Genomic DNA, 22955 nt, shown 5'->3' with positions numbered 1-22955 from the left:
GAGTTCAAAAGAAGTAATTTTTCCTTTACCATTTTTCCGAATTTACTCGGTTTAAAAGATGCAGGCTGTTGAAAAACCATAAACAAGCTATTTAGCTATTTTTAGTTCTATCTCACAAACGGTTTTATCGAATGAAATGAATACCTTACCTAATCCAACCTAACCTCACCTAACCTAACTACCATTAATGACAAATGGAAAGGTTAGTTAGACACTACTTGTCCTATCGAATAAAAGAGAATGGAGAAGATTTATTTGGGCTAAATAACAACATAAGTTTATAATAAAAAGTACTCTTTCTTCTTTTCAGGAGTTCCATGTAGCTTACGTCTACATCCGTATGGGAAATTCACCAAGACCTGGTTTGTGGGTTCTCGAGAAATCAGCGGATTATGGAAAAACATACACACCATGGCAGTATTTCTCCGACTCACTGGCAGATTGTGAGACCCATTTTGGGGCTCAAAGCTTGGATCCAATTACTCGGGACGATTCTGTCGTTTGTACCACTGAATACTCTAACATCCTCCCGCTAGAGGGCGGGGAAGTGAGTACCTAATTCATCTCACACATCTAGTATTGAAAATTGAAACAGATTTGTATTTAAATTGATATATATGCGAAAAATTTTTGTTATTGTGATGATAGCTTTAGTGTCAAAACCTTCATTTTTGTTATTGTGTTCGAATAACTCACATTAATTTCCCATTCATGAAAATGATCCTCTACAAGCAGTCCACCTGGTGTATTTCCAACTCAAGTTTTTCAGGAAGATAGTACTGTCGATTTCGATTTGTGAACATTTTTGATGAATCTTTTTCATAAATAAAAATGGAGCGTAGTGATTGCATCACGTGAAAACGGGCAAAACGGCGGGGCCACTTTTGTTCAATTTTTTTTAACCTTTCTCATACGAAGCATAAGGTTATAACGGAGAAAAATCAGGAATAGTTAGAAAAGCAATAATGTGGAAAGTTATGTTAACGCGACCATAAAGTTTGATAAAGCATAATCTGAACCTTAGATGGATTGTATTACATGGCGTTACGCTGCCTTGTAGCGGTGTACATATTAGGTTTATAGTAATATACACGTTCGTGAAAAAATGCAGATTAGACGTAACTCGAAGACGACTGCTAAAGTGTGCATTTACCTGACGAGATATATATGGAATATATCAGGAAAATTGTATGGTTTCAATTTCAATACTGAGAATTTCTTCGAATTTTGAATTCTGTATTCGAAATTTTATATTAGATGCTCAACTTGCACACCAACTGGTTCCTGGCAAATGTAGAGCCAAAATCGCCTTCCACTTAATATAACTTCGATGATATAAATTCATTGATATCCCGAAACTTTGCTGAGTTATTGAAGCTTCTCTATTCGGAATTACTTGAAAGATATTCATAAATATTATTACTGAAACTATGTTGTACAGTATATTACGTAAGCGTTTCATTGGAATTTGTGAATACACATCGATCTAAATCGAAAAGTGAACCACCATTATAATACTATTTTTCACGGCCTATATGAATATGCTATCAACTATCGAACGAAGGCATGGAAAGTTATTCCGGAAAAAACGTAAAAAAAAATCTGCAGATTCGGATGGGTTTCAGTATTAAATCGTATAGACATTAGACATTGTATTCTCAGATGGATTGTATGAAATGGCGTTACGCTGCCTTGTAGCGGTGTATTTAGGTTTTTTCACATTCGTGAAAAAATGCAGATTAGACGTAACTCGAAGACAACTGCTAAAGTGTTCCATTTACCTGACAAGATATAAATGGAAATATCAGATGAATTGTATGCTTTCTATACTGAGAATAAGATTTCTTAGAATTTGTATTCAAAATTTTATAACAGATGCTCAAATTGCACACAAAATGGTTCCTAGAAAATGTAGAGCGTGAGCGCCAAAAATCGCCTTACACTTATTCAGGGGCGGTCCCTCCAAAATTTTTAGGTGGTGCTCTCAATAAGACGTCTTTTTGATAAAAAAATTATTGTCTTTTACTGTGCAGTTACTTATAAGTTTTTAAAAAGTAGAAGATCTTCACTATATGTGGATCTTAGAATATAGAATAACAGGAAGGAGCATATTGCTCATTTCCATTTGACCGGAATAGAGGAGAAATATGGCCGACTTATATTACCGTTTCAACAGTGGCGTAAGACAATGAAGTTTCCAAAAAACTAACTTCAATAGTCAGTTGATTCTGATTAATCAAAAAAATTAGGAAAGCACTGACGTAAAGTCAGAAGCTTTTTCACGCTCGTTCAAATTGATAATCAAACCGGAAATTCACCCCGCCAAATACTGCTTGGCTATATACTTAACGGTATTATAAGGCCTATGACTTAACATCACCTACGCCCATGGAGTGTTATTGTCATGGGATAACCTTGTTATGTCATGAAATTCAGAAACTCATAATTAATACCTGATATTCAGCTTAAAAAAAAACCTACCTATGAAGTGTAACACTGGAATTTTCATTTCTTAATGTTAAGCAATAGCCACAAGCGGCACAACTAACCATGTTTTCCGATTTTGTAATATGATGTTTAGGAATACTAAAAAGGATTATAACACTGACTACACTAGATTAAATACCAAGTATTCACGCTAAAATATCTAAAATCCTTATTTCCAGCGAATTTTAAGAATCCAAATTACCAAAATTAAGTTGAAACATCACTTTGTTCATTTGACTTCCAAGTCTGCCAATTTTCAAATGAAAACTTGGAAGACCAATATGGCCGTTTTCGACGCACAATTCCCGTCACATTTATTCGGAAAAGCTCCTTCCTGTTATTCTATGTTCTAAGATGTGGATAAATCTGGTATTGCTAGCCTCTGACGTGGTAACGAATTGTAGAGATGAAAATAATAAGTATATAACTTTCAGACTTACGTCTTCACAGTCGTTTTAAGAATTATTCAAAAGTCGTAAATATGAATTTTTTCAGTTAATTTGATTTTTTCAAATGAAAAAGGAATGGCTCTTCGGCTTTTTGTGAAAGATAATTTTCTTATACGAATAATTTGGTTTAACATATTTCCACTATTTTTCTGAATAATTGTTAGGAATAAAAATTATTTTATTTGTAAAATATTGACAAGTGAGGTGTTGTTGTATTTAGAATGTCATAAGTTGAAATCAAGTACGACAAAGCAAGTAAATATGGCAAAAGAAATGTGAATTGAATTGTAATATACAAGCACCAATTTCGCTTTTCTATCTCCTATAATAAAAAAGTTAGAGGGGTGGAGGATTATACGGTATATTCGAAGTGGGAATTCATTGAGTGTGTAAAAAATGAATTTTATATTGTGCAAGAAAAATTTTGCAGTTTTTGGTTAATTTTGCATGTTCGATGGTTCATCTGATAATTTATTCTTATTTCCATCATAGCCCGTGGGAAACATTATCATATTGATTATTATTCACTTGTTAATGTAGCGTCATGAATATGTCACATAATCCAGTGACCCGCTTACGTGGAACACACTGTAAATACCTAGGTTTGTCAATTTGATTTTGACCAAAAAACTCTGCAGAGTATTGACAAAAGCATGTAGAACTTCCATTCCAGTTTTCATTCTTCTTCATTTCAAAGGGAACTATTTTGTTCAGTGAACTATTATTTTATTCCTGAAAAATGAAATGAATTATAGCCTATCAACGATATGTGTAAAATTGACCTTTTCCGAGATAGGTAACATTTAATCACAACAAAAATCACAGTTTCGACATAATTTCAATAACGGTGATTATGACCTCATGCAGGAATAAATATGGAAAGAATTTAAGGAATAATTATCTTCCACCATATGCGGTACTCGATTTTTGATTTGAAAACTGAAATACTGAAAATTCTTTGCTGACTGCTGGTTCTCCCTTTGCATCTACTATTCAATCGACTTCTATCACAAAGCTCCGCTGCTTAGCAACTACCCCAAATTGCCAAACAGCTTGATTCACATACATTAGCAAGAGTGAAAATAATAATCCCTTACACTTACTGGTGAGGAAATTCGTTACTTTATTTTTGACAAACCTATAACGATCTATTGATTTTTTCATGCAATTCACTATTGCTGAATAGAGTGTTTTCGCTCATAATGTGAATTTTTCGAATGTATTCACTTTATTATTTCTGATAAAATCCTTGAGAAATTAAGCAAAAAACTAGTTTCACTTGAAATTCTATTCATTCGTTAAGCGTGGGTTATATTGATTTGGAAAAACGAGAAGAAGTCTAATTTGAATCTGGAAAAAAACGAGTACCATGCTCGTTCAAATTTGAGGTTTGATAATCGTTGAAAAACAAGTAGTACTCTCTAGAAAAATGCACCGTTCTTTAGCTTTGCTGATCTTCGCATGCAATGATGCAATCATATTTCTATAAAGTTTCAGGATATTTAGTTTCAACCTCATAGTTTTTGTGTTGGACATTTGGAAGCATTACGTTTCACAAAACATGTAGCACTTAAAGCTCAGTTCAGAATGGAAACTATAATTTTCAAGATGAGTTCGTCCGAATTTCTACTCTAAATGCTGCAAACCAGAAATAGCGACAAACTACTCTACTCTCTGGTATACGTTTTTCTCTATTCCAGCAAACATTTTCTTACAGATTCCCATATCGTTGCTCATCAACAGACCTTCTTCAAAAAATTACTTCAACTCCAGCGTTTTGCAAGAATGGACCAGAGCTACTAACGTACGCCTTCGTCTGTTGAGAACTAAAAATTTCCTCGGACATTTGATGTCTGTTGCTAGACAAGATCCCACAGTCACAAGAAGGGTTAGAAACTTAGAATTTCTCCGGAAATTTCAATGGAAATAAGTAATTTTCGTATATTTCAGTATTTCTATTCTATAAAAGATATTAGTATTGGAGGAAGATGCATGTGTAATGGACATGCAGACACTTGTGACATACAAGATCCCGAAAATCCTTCCATCCTGCTATGTAGATGCCAACACAACACGTGTGGTGCAAAATGTAACACTTGCTGTCCAGGTTTTGTCCAGAAAGCATGGCGGCAGTCTAAAGTTAATGAACCATTCATTTGTGAACGTAAGTACTGATTCGAATACGAATGAAAAGGAAAATTTGCCGTTTTTGTGTTGTCAGTCATAATTGATAGTCTGATATTACCTATTGTTTTCACTATTTATTGAGTTTCCTTCTATATTACAGTCGAGGCTTTTTTATCATCGAAGAAAAAAATTTACCTAACTAGGTGAAAATGAAATGCAATGTATCAAATATAATCATATGAAAAATAAAAAAACTTAAAAAGAAAATTGAAATCAGGTTGGGATATGGAATATATTTCATGAGTGAAATTGAAAAACAAAAAATTGAATTACATGATCACTAATATGGATTATTTAACCACAACATGTGTTTCGCTTTTACAGTAGCATCTTCAGGTTTGTGAAGGTGAACTGAATAATAATATGCTCCTGCGGTAGCAAAACACGTTTCATAATTAAATAACACACAACATGTTACTGAAAATCATGTAATTCAGTTTCCAGTCCAATGATGGATTTTCATTAAGTATCGGCCACATCAATTCAATATATGAAATTGAACAGTTTTGAAACATGTTTGGTATCTTAAGAAATTTCTGTGGGAATATTTTCTGTAGGAAATATTAAGAAGGAATATGGTGAGTACCTACAGGCAGATTTACTAAGAACTAATACCTCAGAAACTGCCCAATCTCAGGGGTAAATGGCAAACACGTACAAGCTATCTGCCAATTAGATTCGACCCTTTCTTAGGTATCACGGTATCAGTTCTTATAGTAACTCTACATAAACTCACCATTAGTTTTTCAAAATATGTTGAATTTCCTAGTGTAATTCCAGATATGTTAAAATTTTTGTCCCCATGAACTGAGCCAACTAAACCACTAAATTTCAGAAATATGGCTCGAGTTTATTTTGAGTAGGTAACTAATATTTTTCTTTTTGAACTATATCAACGACTTATATCTCCGTTATTGGTCTTAGGCCTGGTTGTACAGTTCAGGTTCAATTTTGAACCCAGCTCAAGTTTGAGAATTCAGTTATTTGACATTTTGACAGGTTGAGCTGGGTTCAACCACAGTCGGCGTCTACAGCTTTTAGAAGGCTGTGGTTCAACGTTGAATTCGGTTTGAACCTTAACTGTACAACCAGGTCTAAGTGTGCGGGACATGTGTTTTTTCCTGATATTGCATAGTTAATTGATGGTGAAGTTTGTCTTCAGCAGAGATATCTGGAATTGCCTATAGTTAAAGTTTTTCATTCCGCAGATAGGAATGTATGTGAAGTTGGCTAGTACTTTTCGAAGAGGGAAAAAAATGCTGGGTTTGTGTTGCTTTGTGTCTTTGAATTTTTTTTCATTTGGTTCTCTAAATATTTCACAAAATAATCAATAAAATAGGCCAGCCCAGAACGCTCGAAAATTTGCAACGCCTGAAATTGATTGAACTATACATTAACTGAGTTGTGCCGTGCCAAATTTCATTTAATTATCCAGATAATATCTATATAGATTGTTTAAAAATCATTGTACATTGCAACTGGCTTGAGATTCGTTGAGGATCTTAACCCTCCAACATTTTTGAATTTTTTTAATTTCCACAATATGAAGAGTTGTTTCTGAAAATTTGAGCAGCACAAGTTAGCACTAATGTACAACAATTTTCGACAAAGAAAATGGAAAGTGCTGGGCTAACTTTTTTCCGGAATCTTGAGTTTCCAGAAAATTAGCATCATTTTCGTGAAAATTCCAACAGAACACGTGCATCACAATGTTTTGATATGTTTTCAATTTCCATTGAGGAAAAACAATTCTTGTGCAACTTTTTTCTCAATTTCGCGATTTCCCGGAAAATCTGAAAAATTTTCATGAAAATATTCAAAGCACTTGCGAGGCATACATGTAGCACAAATCTCTGGGAAACCTTTTTTCTTCATTCTTGATTTTCCTGGAAATTATAGGAACTTTTGCGAAAATTCGAACGGCACAACTCAGTATACTTTATATAGTTTATACTTTGGTAAAAGGGACTACATTCCACTGCGACCTTAAGGTTTATTGTGCCCCCCATCAGAGCACTTTTCAAAACTGCGCCGTCTTCAGCTTTTAGTCGATGACTTGGGTGTTCGGTGTTTCGATAGCAGCTTGACGTATCAGCAAAGAGAGAGTTCCTCTTTGGTATCAGAATGGATCACTATGTCACATCCTTGATATTTTCTTTCCAGGTTTATGTCTACACATCTATCGATTGCAGTATTTCTGCCTGAAAAAAAAAACGATACAAACGATATTGTACACTTGATGCTTGCCCCATATATTCCAGCGCCAGCCTCCATCGTGGTTTTTGAACCATCTGTGTACCATTTAATGGTATTAACTTTGAAATTTTGGGTAGACTACTCATTTCCTGTTCTTCCCTTTACATTCCTCTTAGCATTTTGTGGAAGTTCTTCTGAAAGCTTTCTTTTTTAATCATAACATCACTAGGTAGGTAGGTTCGCACAATTCAGTGCATGTATAGCATAATCTAAACCAAGATTTTCGAAAAGTACTGGGCTGGTTCCTGGTTCATTTCATACATCTGGTGAAATATCTTGATAGCTCCATGGAATAAAGGAAAATTTTCAATGGCACAAAGCAGCACAAAACATTTTTGTTTTCGGAAATCGAAAACTGCAACACTTAACTCTTATACTTATGAACGAGGAGAAAAAGTCATTTTGTCCTACAATCTTTATTAGGTGTTAATGACGACAATAGTTTCGAGACTTTTCAAAAAAGTCACATTTTCAAGTCATAAAAAGATAAAAGCTACATTGCTAGTATACTGGCTAATAAAGATTGTGGGACAAAAGGGCTTTTTCTCCTCGTTTATGAGAATGAGCTCATGATGAACCACACACATTTATCCTGGCTCGCATTTATCAGTTTTTTCATATTTTTTTCTCTTTCTCTTTGTAGTGAAAACAATATTATTATCATTTCAAAATATCTGGATGAAGGACAGTACCCAGTTCCATGTAATAAGAAAATATTCAGTGAAAATTTTCATCAATTTTTTCAGCCTGCAATTGCTTCCAACACTCAAACCAATGCGTCTACGACCCAGAAGTGGACGCAAAACACTTATCGCTTGACATACACGGCAACTACGAGGGTGGAGGTGTCTGTCAGAATTGCCAGCACAACACCATGGGCATCAACTGTAACAAATGTTTGCCGAAATATTACAGGCCCTTCAACAAACACTGGAACGAAACTGACGTTTGTCATAGTAAGAAACCCAGAATAGTTATTGCCTCAACTAGTGCGCAAAGTGCTACTTTACCGCATGTGACTGCCGTCTACCGGTCTACCAGAACGGCGGATGCTTTTTCCGGACAAACAGTCAAAAATGGGAAAGACACTTTACGCATGAGTGGGGAACGTTATTTTTTTACGACTATGCAATTTTTGCCCATTTTCCCGCACGAATTTTAGTTTCGGAAGTAGCGTTTTCCCGCACTGGTAAGAAAAAAATTACTTTCTTGAACAAGTGCGGGAAAATTACTTTTCTGTACTAATACCGGAAACTGGGTAACGCGGACAGGAGTAGAAATTTTTTTTTAACGTGTGACAAAACACTAAACACTAACTTTCAGGATGCGACTGCGACACCCAATTCTCCACCGGTAACTGTTCAGAAGGCACCGGAAAGTGCGAATGTAGAAAAGAATTCACCCCACCGGACTGCGATTCATGCAGTTTCGGTTATTTCGGCTATCCGAACTGCAGGCCGTGCGAGTGCTTCTTGAACGGCACCGTCGATCTGCAGTGCGCCGCGGAAAATGGAAAATGCACCTGTCTTTCGAATTTCGGTGGAGATTATTGCAAGGAGTGCGCCCCAGGATATCATAATTTCCCGGAGTGCAAGCGTAAGTATTTCGATGAAACTGTTTTCAGCCCCTTCTTCTACTGTGTTTATTTCTATGGCAGCATGCGAATGCAATGTCGATGGATCGGTCTCGTCTTTATGTGACATGGGCTCTGGAAATTGCACGTGTAAAAATAATTATGCTGGCGAGAACTGTGACAAGTGTCAAGATGGCTACTACAATTTCCCCACCTGTACCTGTGAGTATAATCTCTCTTTATTTTACAATTTCGACATCAATAACAGGATATTTATTTCACTTTTCAATGTTGTAATTCATTCCATTAGGTTCATATATACTCGCCCTATTTCTCGAATGCTATACCATTAAATTTTTTCAACTGAATATCGGCATACCCTGTAAAAGCCAGGTACCGCAGATTCGAAAACGCCGTACCTCCACAGTACTGGTGACACCCGTGGATTGGGGACGTATTTTTTATATAAGCTGCTGAATTATATGGAATTGTTGAATATACTGAAGGTTGATGGCCTTTTGTAAAATAAAGTACAGTGTTATTTTTATTAATATTTTTTCGGAGTGGATTATATCAATAATGGATGTTATGTATCTGTATAAATTTCGATTTTTATTTATCTGTCTCAAAATATATGAAAGTTGTTGCACAGTGCCGCCCTGTGCAATAAATTTAAATGATTTACTTATCATCTACTAACTCGTGAAAGTATCTTGCGCACTCTTCCAATCACGTAGCCATCACCCTTCCACTCGGTTTTGAACTGAATTTCACCTCCTTTGTTATTTCTTGGGTGAATGGAATATGAAAGATATTTTCAAGATGACGATACTTTCGCCGGAAACACTTGCAATTTTGAATTCAAAAATCGTGGTTCCAATTTGATCAGAAATTAAATTTATCGCAACCGATACTGAATTTTTTCAACGCTTCCAGCAAAATTCCACAGTTGAAGTTTGAAAATTTGAGAAAACCATAATGAAGAAACATTGCAAACTTTACACGCAGAATAATTTTTTCTAGAACCATGGCACTCCACTATTTCAAATAAGAGAATAATTAAAATTTCGGAAGAAACGAAATTTAAAATTTTCTTATGCAACTTGGAGGTATAAGCAAAAATGACCGTGAGCCGTGAGCGTGCTAAAGCAGGGTAGTTAGCAGCTTTTGGGGCCTTTATTTAGGTCGAATATGGAAAAAGTTCCGTGTAACAACGTACTTCCTATGAAATTCTTTATTCAAAGTAGTATCTACATGCACATACTAAAATCAATAAACGCAGAATTAACTGGAAAAAATAGAATATATTCTTGAAAGATATATTTTTTAGACTGTAATTGCGATTTGAAAGGAACAGAGGAAGGAATTTGCGACAAAACAACTGGTCAATGTATGTGCAGAGACGAATTTACAGGAGAACGATGCGATAAATGTAAATCTGGGTATTATGGTTATCCGAACTGTGAACCTTGCAATTGTGGCAAGAAAGGATCTCTTGGAAAAACTTGTAGTGAGGCAGGAAAATGTTCATGTTTATCGAATTACGCTGGTAAAACATGCGAGCAGTGTAGTCCTGGTTACTACAATTACTCCCAATGTAGCTGTGAGTACAAGAATTCAGTATTAAAATCCAATTGTTCGAAGTTAAATTATGTTAAAAATGCTGCTATAAATCTTTTTGCTACGAAAATGCGGAATATACATAAGTTTTGATAATCACAAATTTTTTCAGCATGTGAATGTGATTCTAGAGGCTCAAATGGAATCTCTTGTGATAATGAAGGAAAGTGTGAATGTCATTATAATTTCGATGGGAAACGATGTGACAAGTGCAAGGAAGGATTCTACAATTTCCCTGATTGTGAAGGTAAGTGCTCGAATGTAAAAAATCACAATTTGCTTCAAATCCTTAACTGACACCATATTCATAATTAATGATTTCGTTTCACAGAAATATAATAAGATGGATAAAATCATAACTATATAATTTAACTTTATTTCATCAATTATTTTCATTTCACCTTACTTTTACAGTGAAAAATTCATATGGTACAAAAGGATATATTTTAATATCAGACAATAACTATAGCATTCGTTTGATAAGCACTTATTTATATTTTTTCTTCATCGTCGGTTTTCTTTTCATTAGAAGCATTTGGTACTTTTTCTTCTTCATCATTCTTATCTCCTTTCTTCTTAGTTTTCAATTTTTCAAGCAATTTGGCTTCTCTCTCCTTCTTCCTTGCTTCTTTTGCTAATTTTTTCTGTTCTTTCTCCTTCTTCTCAAGTAACTCCTTGAACTTATCATCTTTGGGATCAACTTTATATCCGAAATGCTTTCTGACTTCCTCGATCAACCTTTCTCTTTTCAATCTGGATGCATTTGCTTCAGCCTCTTTCTTTGCTATCCTCATTTCTAAGTCTTTCTTCCATCCTTCTAACTTGGATAATTTAACTAACATATCCTCTTGACGTTTTCGTGTTGCTTCATCTTTAGCTGCCCTTATTTCCTTGGCAGTTCGTATCATTTCTGGAATAGTAAACGGATATGCCACTTTTTCGTATTCCAAAGTCTCCTCCAATTCTTTATCCGTAGGCCAACAAATTGCTGGGTCAACCCCACTATTAAAACCATATCTACCAAATATTTTGCGTTTATACACTATAGTATCATGAAACCATTGTTTAGATTCAGGATAGGGATTTTGATCCAAAACAATATTCCTGTGAGCTTCATAAAGTCGGGATTTATTTCTGCTAGCCTGAATTTGTTCTTCTTTCAAATGAGCTTCTTCATCGAATACATCTACAGTCGCACTTTCTTGTTCCAATTTTTCGATGTTTACGGAGGAGTTTGAACTTAAATATTTGTTGAATATACGTACAGCGGCGAACGATCTTTTAAAACATTCTTGCCGTAACATTTTGAAAATAATAATTTTTAGAGGTTAAGCCATAGAACACTAATAAAATGGCATTCGAACTACAGAACTATTTCCTATTCGATTCGGTTATCGAATGAGAGTGATTATTGGTATCGCTACGAGTATTCGGATAACCCGAATTCATTCACTCGTCTGTGATCGGGTCGAGTATGTACGAGGTGCATCAGAAAATGTTCAAACGGTTCGATTTCGCACAGGGCTGTATTCAGGTATTCAATATGAAAAATAAATATACTTGGATCAACATAATAATTAACAAAGATAGAGCATTGTCGGCAAAATATAAGTAATAATTATTGCATTTAGGTTAACGATTCTCAATTTAAATTGTTTGTGCCATTATCGATTTTTGAACTCTCAAAATATTTTTGACTCAAATATAGCTAATCGAAAATAATCGTGGAAAATGTACCATATCGTGATTTTGTGTTATGGACAGATGCTGTCACTGTGTAGGGCTTATTTCAAATATGCACCTTAATTTTTTAATTGTTTTTTTTTTCAATTCTGAATCCTTTTTATTTGACATACCCTATACCCTATACCTATTTTGGCGTTTAGAAAAAATATGGACCTTAGTTATGAAAAATGAATCAATTATCTGGCAAATTTTATTAACTAGGTGAAATCATTTTTAACTGCGATTACAAAATATTGTACCTAACAGGAACTTCGTCAATTAATAATTCAATATCTATAAATTCTTCACCTCCTTATCTTATGAATGGAAAGAGATAATTTCATGAACTTTTAAGTAGAAAGTAATCAATACCCTAAACAGAAAAACTTTTTTAAAAACAAAAACAGATGTCAAATTTTTGTAATGAACAAGGATAGAAAATTGTGAAATTGATAGAATATGAGGAGAAAGCACGACATAGGAATTATATTAAGTTGGTTAATTTTATTGGCGGCATATTTGTTTTTTCCTGGAAAAAGAGAAACATAATTTTGAAAGGTTTTGTTAATTTCAATGTTAGTTCATATCTAACTTTTTGTTGCATTTTTAAGCCTTCGATATACCTTCTTGATTTTTTAGTCAGCGAATTAATTATTTTTCTTCTATGAAAGTTGTCTTTTCTAAATCTTTATGTCCATATATCTTTATGCTCCAAAATTAGATAAATACTATACTGCATTCATATTTATTTTAGCAGTCGGTTGGCCATGGAAATTTGACACATTTCACTCTGTATAGAGTACTCTAACGATTTGTCAAAATCAGCTGACCGTTCATTACCGTGGGGCACACAAAGCTTTTTATATCAGTGTAAAGAGGCAATTCTTAGAAAGTTATAGTCTAATCACTCTAATCTAACGTGGGGAAGAACATTTTTTCCAAAAACATGCACAAAACACAATACTCGAACAAAATAGCATGCGAATCAATGGAGGGAAAAGCTTGTGTGCCCCACGACAGCGAACGCTCAGCTGATTTTGACAAATCGTTAGAGTTCCCTATAGTACGAAAATGTGGGGTTATGAAGCTTGTCAAAACATTTTTGGGTTTTAAATCAACGCTATGTTGCCCGTTCTACGTAAAAGTTTCTGTTATTACGTATTTAATCACAATGTCGAATCTCTTCGGAAAATATGTGACGAACATAATTGAAGTTTATACAAACTGGTTGAAGACATACCAAATCCAGTTATTTGCATGGAAAATACAAGAGATCAGTATAATATCATAATATGCACTAGCTTGAGGAGAGTTGATGTTCGTTATCTTCTTTGGCTTACATCATTTGTAGATTTCAAAAATATTAACTCGAAGATGAAATGCATATGATGCAGTAGTTGGGAATGGGTATCTCCCGAAGGAATTAACAGATAATTACAAGAATGTTAAATTCTCCAACAAAAATCATCTTGCATCAATATAAGTAAAAGGAATTGAAGGAAGTTTCAAGTTAAGATGAACTTCACCTTCGAACAAAAATTTCACATGAATAAACAAGTAACAGGGTAACTTGCGCGTATTTGTGGCTATTCATCTTAATACACATTGATGTAACAATAATAATTATAGGTATTTATTAGTACCTTAAGACATTTACATTGTATAGGACAAGTCGAATGAAAAATAGAAAAATCCATTTTAGGGAACTTATTCTCCGATGACATTTATCGAAAATCCTGTAGTAAACTTTTCGCATTAATTCACTCAAACATAAAATTCTCGAATGCCACCACTTTTTTGGGTCCCCCAATAAAAGGAAATTCTTTGTCATCATCTTCATTCACAATCTTTGTGATTGTGGAAATATCCAGCTGAAATATATGTCGTTTAGATTCAGATGAAACATTATATAAATTCTCTTACATTGAATATGTTCGCTACCGTCTGACGTATTGTGGATTTAAGAATATCAGGGTTTAACTATTTGAATGAGCGGACCTGAATTCTAAATAGCACTTCCTGAAACCCTGTCTCTTTTTTCAATCACTTTCGGCATTTTCGTAATATAATTGATATTAGTTGTGGCAACGGCGTTATGACATTAACGACCTTTCATGAGTGCCAACTTAACTTCGTTTTAGTTACAAAAACTTGAGAAAATTATTCCATGGCCAACCGACTGCTAAAATAAATTTGAATGAAGTATAGGTATTGTAGTATAAAAAAGATCAACAATTTTAAAGGAAATGAAAAGATCAGTCAGGAAAATAAAGTACCCATTTGAAATAATTATTGAATCACAAAACTTTTGTCTACACAGTGGAACAAATAATTTAAAATGTTTATTTTTTTTAAATCAATCTCAAACACTGACATACTAGAATTTGCAATTTTCGATGCACATCACAACTAGAATTTAAGTTCTTTTGTCAGGTCGAATCTTAGAATATAGAATTTTATGTTCTAAGGGTCGAATCGATTATCTGGCCAAATTTTTTATTATTCTCTGTGTATAGATGTTATTTTAGCTCGAAAATATTGTTTTTTCCAGTGTCTTGTAACATTTATTTGTGAAATGTAAAATTAACTCTTGTCCATTTTCAACGACAATTTTGACAAAATTGAATCATTCTTCTAGCCCAAAATTGCTAAGAGTTATATTGAATAATCTCCATACTCAATGGAGTATGGAGGACTATATTATGTATATCTACCATTACCATCATTTCTCTCTCAGAACAGATGTTAACAATTTCTTATATTGCTATAAAAATTTATGGAATAGATGTAGTTAAGTTTAAGGGCTAAGAAAAAACTCATGAAATTTTTCAGATTGTAACTGCCATCCTGCGGGCGTCGTGGAAGGTTTTGCAGGCTGTGGATCTGTACCAGCAGGAGAGCTCTGCCAATGCAAGGATCGAGTAGAAGGACGCATTTGTAACAAATGTAAACCGTTATATTGGAATCTCAATCCAAACAATCCAGCCGGCTGTGAAGAGTGTAACTGCAATCCTTCCGGCGTACTTGGCGGAATACAGGTCTGCGATAGCGATGATGGACAATGCGTCTGCAAGCCTTCTGTTATTTCGAGAAATTGCGATGAATGTGCTGATGGAAGCTATCGATTGAGAGAAGATAACCTGTTCGGATGTGAAGGTAGGTGATGTGATGAAGTTTAAAAAAGGAGAAAACAATTGGGAAATATCGGTCTAGGACCAAAAAATACGCTACTATTCCTTCACAACGTCTCAACCCTTATTAGGCGTTCTTTAGGCTAAAAAACAAATGAAACAAAAATCAGTGACATGTGCAAACAAGATTAAGAAGCGGTATATCAGTATCAGAATTTCAGATTTATATAAATGGCAATTAAAAACTGATACCAAAGAATTAAAGATTAAAAAAACTATACAATGCTGTGAAAATCCATCAAAGCGGATTCAGCAAGACACTAGCATATAGAAAAAGGTAGGAAGAAAAAAGAAACAAGGATAGAGATACTCAATGTCAGAATAATAAAAACTTCAATATTTTCATTAAAAACGAAAATGAAACAGGAAAAGATCGATGCTTATATATCCAGTAGAATTCGGTTACCCTGTTTATTTTCATTTTTAGTGACGAATTCCTATATATGAAAATATTGAAGTTTTTATAATTCTGACAGTAAGTATCTCTCTCCTTTTTTTCCCTTTTTCTTTAAGCAAAAGTATCTTGCTGAATCAGCTTTGATGGTTTTTTACAGCATATTTATTGTTTTTTTTCTAATTTTGAATTATTATGAGTGTTTCATTGCCATTTATGTAGTTTTGAAACTCTTCACGACTTATTCTTGTTTGCACACTTCACTGATTTTTGTTTTTTAGCCTGAAAAAGGCATAATAAAGGGCCGAAACGTGAAGTTATAGTAGCATACTTTTCGTTTCTCTGACCGATATTATTTCCAAATTGAATCTATGAATTGAATGGCATTTTCTTTTCCAAACCTTGAAACATTTCTTCTTTTTTTCAGATTGTGGCTGCGATGTTGGAGGTTCTATAAATAACATTTGCGATAAATTAAGTGGACAGTGTGTCTGTCAATCTAGAGTCACTGGAAGAACCTGCGAAGAACCTCTATCCAATCATTACTTCCCAACACTTTATCAATATCAGTATGAAGTGGAAGATGGACAAACACCAACGAATACCTCTGCTAGATATTCTTACGATGAGGATGTTTTCCCTGGTTATTCATGGAAAGGTTATGGAATCTTCTCTCCGTTACAGGTGAATTTTGTTTCTGACTAGTAATGAACTTTTGTTTTTCTTTCTCGGTACTAGTATAACGGGTAGAGCCGTCTAGTCCACTAATCATTTTTGCCCGTAGATCTCTACTTTATCAGTAGATTCACCATTACTGGCAGATTAGCTAAATTGAACTTCAATAAACAAAAATTTTTCGATACAGTATTCTAAAAGTTGTGATGCAAGTAGTCTTCATCCTCTGACGTGATCGTGAAAATCTTTTGTGAGCTACCTTTTCCCCATTTGACTGACTGCCGTTAATTATTCATAGAATCCGTATACGATCACTCAACCTGTACTGAAAAATTATAGAAGCCGATTCGGCCCTGATAAAAAGATATAGCCATTTTAAGTTTTCATAATGAGCTATGCCACCACCGGAAAAACAAAATTCCCTTCACAATAACAAGATAAATCTATACAGGGTGATTCATAACTATATTGGCACATTGGCTAAGGGCAGATTGTTTGGACCAAAATATGGCGATAGGGCCAAATATACCTCAATAAAATATTGCTGTCGAAAAAGATAGTGGGCGTAAAAGTAGAAAATTTGTTCGTTTTTTGCTAATAATTTCACTGTATATTTTTTCATCCGTTTTTAAGAAGAACACAATTGAACAGTTCAGAGCATCCTAAGGGGATTTGAAGTAACGATTTATTTATTTAATTTATTTATTTCGACCATAAAGCATAATTAAAAACAATGTAACATAAAAAGAATAAACTTAAATTTTTCTACGTGGCCTCCTCCGACTTCTATGCCTTTTCTAATTCTTAATAAAGGACTTTCGAACTTCGAAGAAAATATTATTCTGTCCACTTATAAAAAATTCAACTTTAACGCCCTCTATCTTATTCCACAGCAATTATATTGTATATTTGGTCCTATCGCCATATTTTGGTCGAAACAATCTGCCCTCAGCCTATGTCCCAATAGTTATGAATCATCCTGTATATGACACTACACATCTTTGGATCTTTTACACAAAGTTGCATTCAACCAAAGTACCCAATTTTCTGAATACCGCAGATATTTTTCATCTTTGAATATCGAATTACCCCAAAAAGGCGCATTATATGAAAAAATATGAAGAATACTTTCATTTTACAAAACTTCCAAATGTTCATTATACAGGGTTAGAACTATTTAAAGGCTGACTATAGAAATATCGAAAACCGTTAAAAATAAAGGGTGAAATGAGTTTTTAAACCATGACACGTGTTTCGCTGTCACAAAAGCATCTTCAGTGTTCCTGAAGAAGGGGTCAAATGCTCTATCTCCTTGAAACTCGCGTCGGCTGCGCCATCTCTTGGCGAAATAAAAAAGTTCAAATTATAAAATAATTGGATTTCACGCCGTTTGGGTCAAACGTGCCTCAAAATATAAAAATTATTTTGAATTAATATATTTTACAATTGCGGTGATACTTACTAACTATTCTGCAATATGATATATTTAAATTTTGTACTAAAAAAATTAATTATTTGATAAAACACTTTTGACCTGAACGCCTCATAATTATTGATGTGTTTCCACATTTTGATGTCATATATAATAGTAAAACTGACTAATAACGTGTTCTCTTCAACTGCAGCTATGAACAAGGAACTATAAGGTATAAATAATATAATAGCTTCTTCATTGACGGCTGCAGAATTGCCTGGGACCGAGAACAAGTAGAAAGCTACGAGAAATTTGAAACTGGGTCAACTTTCCAGTTTTCGTTCAAGTTCACGTTGTCGTTCCCGGGCAAATGTGCAACCGCCTCTACTTTGACCAATGTGCATCAATATCGATATAATGACCTACCGTATGCATGTTAACTAAACTGCACCATCTGGGTTTGAGAGGAGGTCTTCTTGACTAGATTCGTGCGTTTTTGAGAAACAGAACATTTCGAGTGAGAGTTGGCGATGTCTACTCTTCTTCCGAGTGTCATGTTCGCATTGGTGTCCTTCAAGGATCAATTCTCGGCCCCATTATGTTCCTTCTGTATACCTCTGATCACCATGACTGTTTTTTGTCGACATATTCATGTATGCGAACAACACCGGTATCTATAATTTTCCCCTCCTCAAAGCCGCAACACTCCAAAAAGATCTTGATAGACTTGCCGCTTGGTGTCGGCAATGGTTGCTTCCACTGAATCTGGATAAATGTAACGTTTATTCATTACATATAAGCAGAAAAATTCCCGACTTTTATATACAATTGACCATTTCTTCTGTCACCAGTCAATGTGATTTTGATTTTATTTGACCTGGTCCGGCCATATTGCTTTTATTACATCTAAGGTCATCTTACTCTTACATACCTGATTCAGAGATCCTTTCGAGGTTCTGAAAGATTAGTTTGTAAACTGCTTCGTGAGTTTTCATACGCCTTATCATAGAATATGCTGATCCAGTTTGGTGGACTGCCTTTATGAGACTGATTATGAGACCCGTTTTCGTCTGAATAACGTGACTACATTTGCAGATAGAAGAGCTAGAGGCGACTTGATTTTTTATTTGCATACAAAGTATGCGTTTGTTCTCAGGTGGAAACCATATTCTCTAAAAACATTAATAATCTCCGAGGTCACAATTTCAAATTGAAGAAGGAGAATTTCCGTACCAAACCTTGTCGGAAGTTCCTTTCAAATAGTGTCCTCACCTTCTTCTTCCCAGTCTTCCTAGTTCCATGGTCAATAGCTCCACCAATAATGGCTTCAACAATGGGTTGGACAGACTAAGAGCCATTTTAAGTTTTCATAATGAGCTGTGCCACCCAAGAAAAAACAAAAATACATTCAGAATAACTAGCTAAATCTGTACCACTACATATCTGGGGATCTTTTGAACAGAGTTGTAAAGTACCCAATTCTTCAAATTTCACAGATTTTTGAACATCAAATTACTCAAAAACGGCGCATTATACAAAAGATATGAAGAATACTTTCAATTTATAAAGCGTCCAAATATTCATTAGATATCGTCCAAATTAGTTTCAAGAGTTGGGTTCTTTAAATTTTTGGCATTTTTATGTTACTTAATGATCATATTGAGAAAACTGGAAGACGAAATTCTTTCATTCGATTAAACCGTTGGTGAGACAGAACTAAAGGTATTTAACGTGTTTTATAAAGTTTTTTTCAACAGCCTGTATCGTTTAAACCGAGGCGATTCGGAAAAACTGGTATAGGAAAAAGTGTTTCTTTTGACCTCAAGAATCTACTTTTAAAATATTTGTACTAGTCAAAGAATTACCCTCTGTATATTCGAGCTACCTCAACTAACCAAATGAGGTTCTTTTGAATTCAGGTCGATGTCCTCTTCTGACCATTTTTGTTTGCTCGTTTATTCGTGAAACACCCTGTATAATATAAGACCTCACGCAGGAAGGAAGGAAGTTTCTGTGTTTTGCCTTTTCACATTCTTTGTGTTTCAATTTTTAATCATTGCTAAAGACTCAAGTCTTATATAGTAATGTTTGTAAAAATATTACATATTTCAATTTATTTTTTATTCATTATTTTAATTTTGTTTTGATTCCATTTTTCAATATAAATTTTTTTTTCAGAATGAGATACTTCAAGATATATACATATCGAAATCATCACTGTATCTCATGATATTACGATATGTCAACAGAAATCCGGAAACCGTAATTGGAACAATTAGAATCATTCCTGAAAGTTACTACGAGAGTGAACAGAAGCAGCAGGTTCAGTTTAAAGCGAGTAACGAACCGACATTTGTCACAGTTTCTGGCTCCTCCGGTTCAACACCTACACCATTCGTTATAAATCCTGGTAAATGGACTGTCAGCATCAAAGTAACCAAAGGATTGTTCTTGGTAAGATCAAGACTATAGAAATTCATTCTTTAATCAGCGGATTTATCTGTAGGTATTTTTGACATATAATTTTGAAGGGTAACTGGTAGCAGGACTGCATATGGTGTGAAAATTTCACTCACCAGATTTTGATTCCCTTCAGATACCCCTTCCAGTACTAAAAGATTATCCTAAAAATATAATTTTTTTTTATTGAAACGGGCTGAAAAAAATGAGGGATCATAGCAAACCAGTGATATTGCTTGTGCAATTATGGATTTTCTTCGACTTATATCCTAAATACACAAAGTATTGTATTTCATAAGTAGGCATAAAGATTATTTCATCATGAAGCATTATGATGCTGTTATAGGAACTATGTGTTGATGAGAGAAAAAACATGAAAAATCTATTTTGAACATCAGTGTTTACTTGATTCAGTTTGAGGATTCATTCCTTCCTAATTTGAAATCTTTTCAGGACTACTTTGTCCTTCTACCTGAGGATTATTATCTTGCTTCAATTTTGCACCAGAAGGTGGAAAAACCATGTAGGATAAACGATACCAACAGTCTATGTCGAGAATACAGTTATCCCAATCTCACTAACTTTGATACCATCGGTTGTGGTTTTGGTACAGCAGTGTATGGAAGTACTCAAAGGCCAATTTCGGAGTTTTATGAAGATCAGAAAGTAAAATGACAAATTCAAACAATTTCATTTTCTAAACTAATAGTTTTTTAGCATTTGCCAATGGTCCACGTTAAGAGCAAAATACCCCTAATAAACTCTGCACAAAGAGCTATCACTCTGGATGTAACTGTGTCGAAGCCTGGTCCTTACATTCTGATTGTGAACTATGTGACACCGCTGAATGAGGATAAAACTCACAAATTGGATATAAACGTTACTAACAATGTGGCAACAGCTGGAGGACATGTAATTTTGTATTCATGCACATATAATCTCTTATGCAGACAAGCATTCATTAATGAAGAGGGAGGGATTGGCATTTTCTACGCCGATGATGACCGTTTGACAGTCGATATAGAGGTAAGTTAATGATTTATCATAGTGGATAGGATTTATATGCTTTGATTGGCCCTTGTGTTGAACCTCACATAACTCCCAAACCATATGTCAGATTTTGATGCGGAGTCCTTACTCCTACAAGTTTAAGGAGGTTACGTCCTTACATAACCTTACATAATGAGGTGTGGCTGTAGTATTGATTCCACAAAATAATAACAAGAATTTTCGATTTTCTTGGGTATTCAAATTGAATTAAGCATACGATTAAAATACGTAAATTCATGAATATCAATAGAGCAACATCCATATGATTTTGCTCTTGAAAAGATTGCACTCGGTCTGCTGAGTTAAACTTAAAATACATTCCATTAAACAAAATGAACTCCGAATAAATAATAAAATAATTGAAAAATCAAACAAACAAATAAACTCAATAATTGAGAATATGAACTCAGAATAAAAAGAAAAAGAAGAAACTAAATTTACTAAAAAAAATATAAACATTTATTTCGATTTACAAATCACTCAGAATTTCAAACCGCAACGATATTTTCGGAAATAGGTACAGTTTAAAAATTCATCTTGTGAAACTGAACGAAAATTTCCTTTAATGTCGAGAAAGGAGTTGGAAGTTACCTTGTCAAACAACAAAAGTGTGAAAATGAATTAATATACAAATTATTGTATTTAGCCTTAATTTTAATAGTTCACATTGTTCTATCTGTAATTTCTGGAGAGGTGGTGCATTGTATTGTTTTGAGTTCGAGGCTCGTTTCAACACTGAATTACCTTTTTTTCTGATTGTGAGCCTTGATACTCAGCAGTATTCCATGTAATCGATCTCTGTATTTTCTTCGGAATGTGAGGCTTTATATTCTTTTATAAAGTCACCTTTCATTTTTTCTTTCAACCACTTTATCAGTTGAGAGTTTTTGTCATTTTCTCCAAATCTCCTCTTTCTTTGAGTTATGGTTTCTTTTTTCTTCCAGGATTAATGTACAATTTAGCTCTTTTTTTTAAATAATTTCTCGCTTTTCGGGGTTGAAGATTCTGATTCTTCTGTCAGAATTGAGAAATTCAGGATGGCGGCTTCAGTATTGCGAACGAGTTTTGTATTTATTGTGAAACAATGAAGTGAGTCATAACCGATCAAACATATAAAAATATAAGATTGAATTTTCAGGGACACAATGCCAACGTGGCACTTCATTCAATTACTGCAATTCCAAAAGAGGAATGGTCACTAGATTATATCACTCCAAAACCCAAGTGCATCAACAGAGATGGCGAGTGTGTTCCATCCACCTTCCGTACTCCCCAGGAAACCAAAAAGATAACTTTTGAACATAATGAGAATGAGAGTCCTAAAAATCAATCTTCTTCCTATTTCAACCAAATGTACGTATTACTGAGTAAAGAAAATCAGTTCGTCGATTTGAGAGGAAAGACTCCAGGTCCGGGATACTATACATTTATTCTTCACTATTATCAGCCCTTCTTCCCTGGTCAGTATAAATTT

At 34.3% G+C, this 22955-nt stretch overlaps 2 protein-coding genes across 2 annotated transcripts in view; one reads left to right on the top strand and one right to left on the bottom strand.

Annotated features, from left to right (window-relative positions):
- LOC123322829 (laminin subunit alpha) overlaps window positions 1–22955 on the top strand; it is a 106595-nt gene that overhangs the window by 25576 nt on the left and 58064 nt on the right. The window contains exons 3-16 of the mRNA XM_044910858.1: window positions 311–547; window positions 4654–4824; window positions 4887–5100; window positions 8126–8335; window positions 8703–8975; window positions 9037–9174; window positions 10283–10555; window positions 10685–10819; window positions 15130–15453; window positions 16310–16566; window positions 20150–20425; window positions 20885–21097; window positions 21149–21457; window positions 22620–22941. Coding sequence (XP_044766793.1) covers window positions 311–547; window positions 4654–4824; window positions 4887–5100; window positions 8126–8335; window positions 8703–8975; window positions 9037–9174; window positions 10283–10555; window positions 10685–10819; window positions 15130–15453; window positions 16310–16566; window positions 20150–20425; window positions 20885–21097; window positions 21149–21457; window positions 22620–22941 — 3352 coding nt within the window. The remainder of the gene's footprint in view (window positions 1–310; window positions 548–4653; window positions 4825–4886; window positions 5101–8125; window positions 8336–8702; window positions 8976–9036; window positions 9175–10282; window positions 10556–10684; window positions 10820–15129; window positions 15454–16309; window positions 16567–20149; window positions 20426–20884; window positions 21098–21148; window positions 21458–22619; window positions 22942–22955) is intronic.
- Window positions 10929–11961, bottom strand: LOC123322830 (growth arrest and DNA damage-inducible proteins-interacting protein 1). The gene has a single exon (XM_044910859.1). The coding sequence runs from the start codon at window positions 11874–11876 to the stop codon at window positions 11064–11066; it is 813 nt and encodes a 270-aa protein (XP_044766794.1). The 5' UTR covers window positions 11877–11961; the 3' UTR covers window positions 10929–11063.

This window comes from Coccinella septempunctata, chromosome 1 (assembly GCF_907165205.1).
Source record: "Coccinella septempunctata chromosome 1, icCocSept1.1, whole genome shotgun sequence".
Taxonomy (NCBI): domain Eukaryota; kingdom Metazoa; phylum Arthropoda; class Insecta; order Coleoptera; family Coccinellidae; genus Coccinella; species Coccinella septempunctata.
The sequence above is the reverse complement of the archived record's forward strand: the minus strand, read 5'-3'. Positions and strand labels throughout refer to the sequence as shown.